The 2,344-nt window shown below is 36.6% G+C and overlaps 1 protein-coding gene across 1 annotated transcript; it reads left to right on the top strand.

Moving 5' to 3' along the window:
- Positions 1–803: 803 nt before the first annotated feature.
- LOC141617301 (uncharacterized) lies at positions 804–1,394 on the top strand. The gene has a single exon (XM_074434483.1). The coding sequence runs from the start codon at positions 804–806 to the stop codon at positions 1,392–1,394; it is 591 nt and encodes a 196-aa protein (XP_074290584.1).
- The last annotated feature ends 950 nt before the right edge of the window (positions 1,395–2,344 follow it).

Here is a 2,344-nt window from a genome sequence, read left to right as displayed (position 1 = left end):
TAATTCCGGATTTTCCTAAAGACGGAGCCATTCGAAAAGGAGTTCCGATCAAGATGGTGTTTTTCCTTGGGAGGCGTGTCACATGAAGTTCAAGGGACCAAAAGAGTTGGTTTTCGAATATGTAATAGATTATTAGATTTTCTATTTTAGGAAAGGCCATACTAGGAAATTGTTTTTCTTTACATTTTCTTTCTTTATATGTTTGCATGCATGCCAAATGGCCATAACATCACATGCATATCTTTTATATTGATTCATCGACCTTGTCAATTATAATTATCGATAGATCACTAATTTAGTTCACTTAAAAGAGATAGATAATAAATTGACAATACCTTCACATTTTATAAAATTAGTAGGAACTCATGAATCCCAATTTCATAAGGGGTACAATACGGTATTGAAATATTATACCGGGGCGCTTTCTTTTAACGTTGGGTAACTAAGGTAATAAGATGTTATTACACTTCGAAATTTGGTTGATCTCAACAAAAGTATTAGAGGGACCATTGTCTCAATAGGTTCGGGCTAAAGATGAACTTAGTGTAAATTCATCGACCAAGAGTTCTAAGTGTAGAATCGGTTAGACGAGTTAACCCACCAAATTGTTTTAGTAAAGGTTGTAGAGGGACCGTTGTCCCATAATCGAGCTAGTATGAATTTGGGTCTTGGAATCGTTTATATAATTGGATGGAGGTCATTATATAAATGCTAAACTTGTCTAAAATATTTACAAGTCTAATTTACGATAAATGTTAATTTTTGCTTCATCTCATATTTTGTAGTCAATTTGAATTATCACAATGGCATCCACTACCTCGTCCGCACCACCTCTCACTACCGTTTCATGGCTTCGATCCTTTATGGATCGTTGCAAACTTGAAAAGAATGGTTCAAATTTCACCGATTGGGATGCACAACTTCGCTTAGCCGCGGAAGGTGATGACAAGCTCAAATACCTTACCGAGGCTCCTCCCGCTACTCCTAATTCTATGTCAACAACCGAGGTTAGGGAGCCCTTTGAGACCTACCAAAAAGAATTCGCCGCGGTCAAGAATGTCTTAATTTTCTCCATGGAACCCGATCTTCAAAGGAGTGCCATAAAGATGAACACCGCCTATGAAATCTATACTAGACTTCTGACCATGTTTTTACAAGCTCCTGGGATTATTCAATATGAAGCGGCTTCCCAATTCTTTGACCTCAATATCAAAGAAGGACAAAAAGTGAGTCCTCATGTGCTCAAAATGATTGAGTATGTTGAGACCCTCAAGTTGCAAGAGGTTGAGATCCCCGAGCAACTCGTGATTGACCGAGTGCTTCACTCCTTAAGCCGAATCAAGGGCTATGTTCAGTTTAGAGTAAACTATAACATTCAAAACTTGAAAACTTGAAAACCGATCTCCATGAGTTGCACAAAATGCTGGTGCAAGTCGAAAGGGACATGGGGCTTAATGCAAGCACTAGCAAGGATGTATTTAACATCAATGTTAAGAGTACGGGAAAGTTTAAGAAAAATGCTAACAAGGGTAAGAAGCCCACTTTCTACAAAGGTAAGGAGAAAGCTATTGAGAATAGCTCTTACAAACCCAAAAGGGGAGTCAAACCCGATGACAAGTGCCATTATTGTAATGGCATAGGCCATTGGAAGCGCAATTGCCCCAAATATTTGGAAGACATCAAATCTGGACGTGTGACTCCAGTAGGTAATATTTCTTCCAAAAGTTTTTGATAGTGATATTAATTTTCCAACTCAACTTTGTATTAAGATACTAGTTGTGTTTCTCACCCTTCTTTTTGAATTTAGGGCATGAGAAGAAAGAAAAAGCTAAGCAAGCATGAGGAGGTTCTCCAAAGGAAGCTAGAGTAACTGCCACATAGATGGAGACCTATGGACTTGGCTTGGCGTTTTATTTTGAATATGTCTTCATAATAGTAGTTATGTTATGACATTGTCTTAAAAACTTATTTTGTTTCCATGTTAGACATGAAAGTTTCTTTTATTTTGCATTTCCGAACAAATATTGTATTTTGTTTTGAATAACTTCGCTTTCAACCCAAGTCATTTCGGTTTATGGCATCTTAAGTTTTAAGACATATTTCGTCATTCTCTATTAATATCTATAACATAAAATGAATCGACTCAACTCAATCGGTAATATTGAAAGATGATGATTTGTTCAATATGGTAAAAAGCTAAGTTATGGCACCATGATATTTCTTATGTAATGTAAGAGCGATCGATTGAGAGTTGAAATGAGTTATTGAACTCATATTTGGGGATTTGAAATCCAATATAAGCATGAATTGTTTAAAGTGAAAACGCGCAATATGAATCACAAAC

Source organism: Silene latifolia, chromosome X (genome assembly GCF_048544455.1).
Source record: "Silene latifolia isolate original U9 population chromosome X, ASM4854445v1, whole genome shotgun sequence".
NCBI classification, from domain to species: domain Eukaryota; kingdom Viridiplantae; phylum Streptophyta; class Magnoliopsida; order Caryophyllales; family Caryophyllaceae; genus Silene; species Silene latifolia.
This window is presented reverse-complemented; position numbering and strand designations above follow the sequence as displayed.

Coding starts and splice junctions, on each gene's coding strand:
- LOC141617301 (XM_074434483.1), top strand. CDS start 804: ATGGCATCCACTACCTCGTCCGCACCACCTCTCACTACCGTTTCATGG.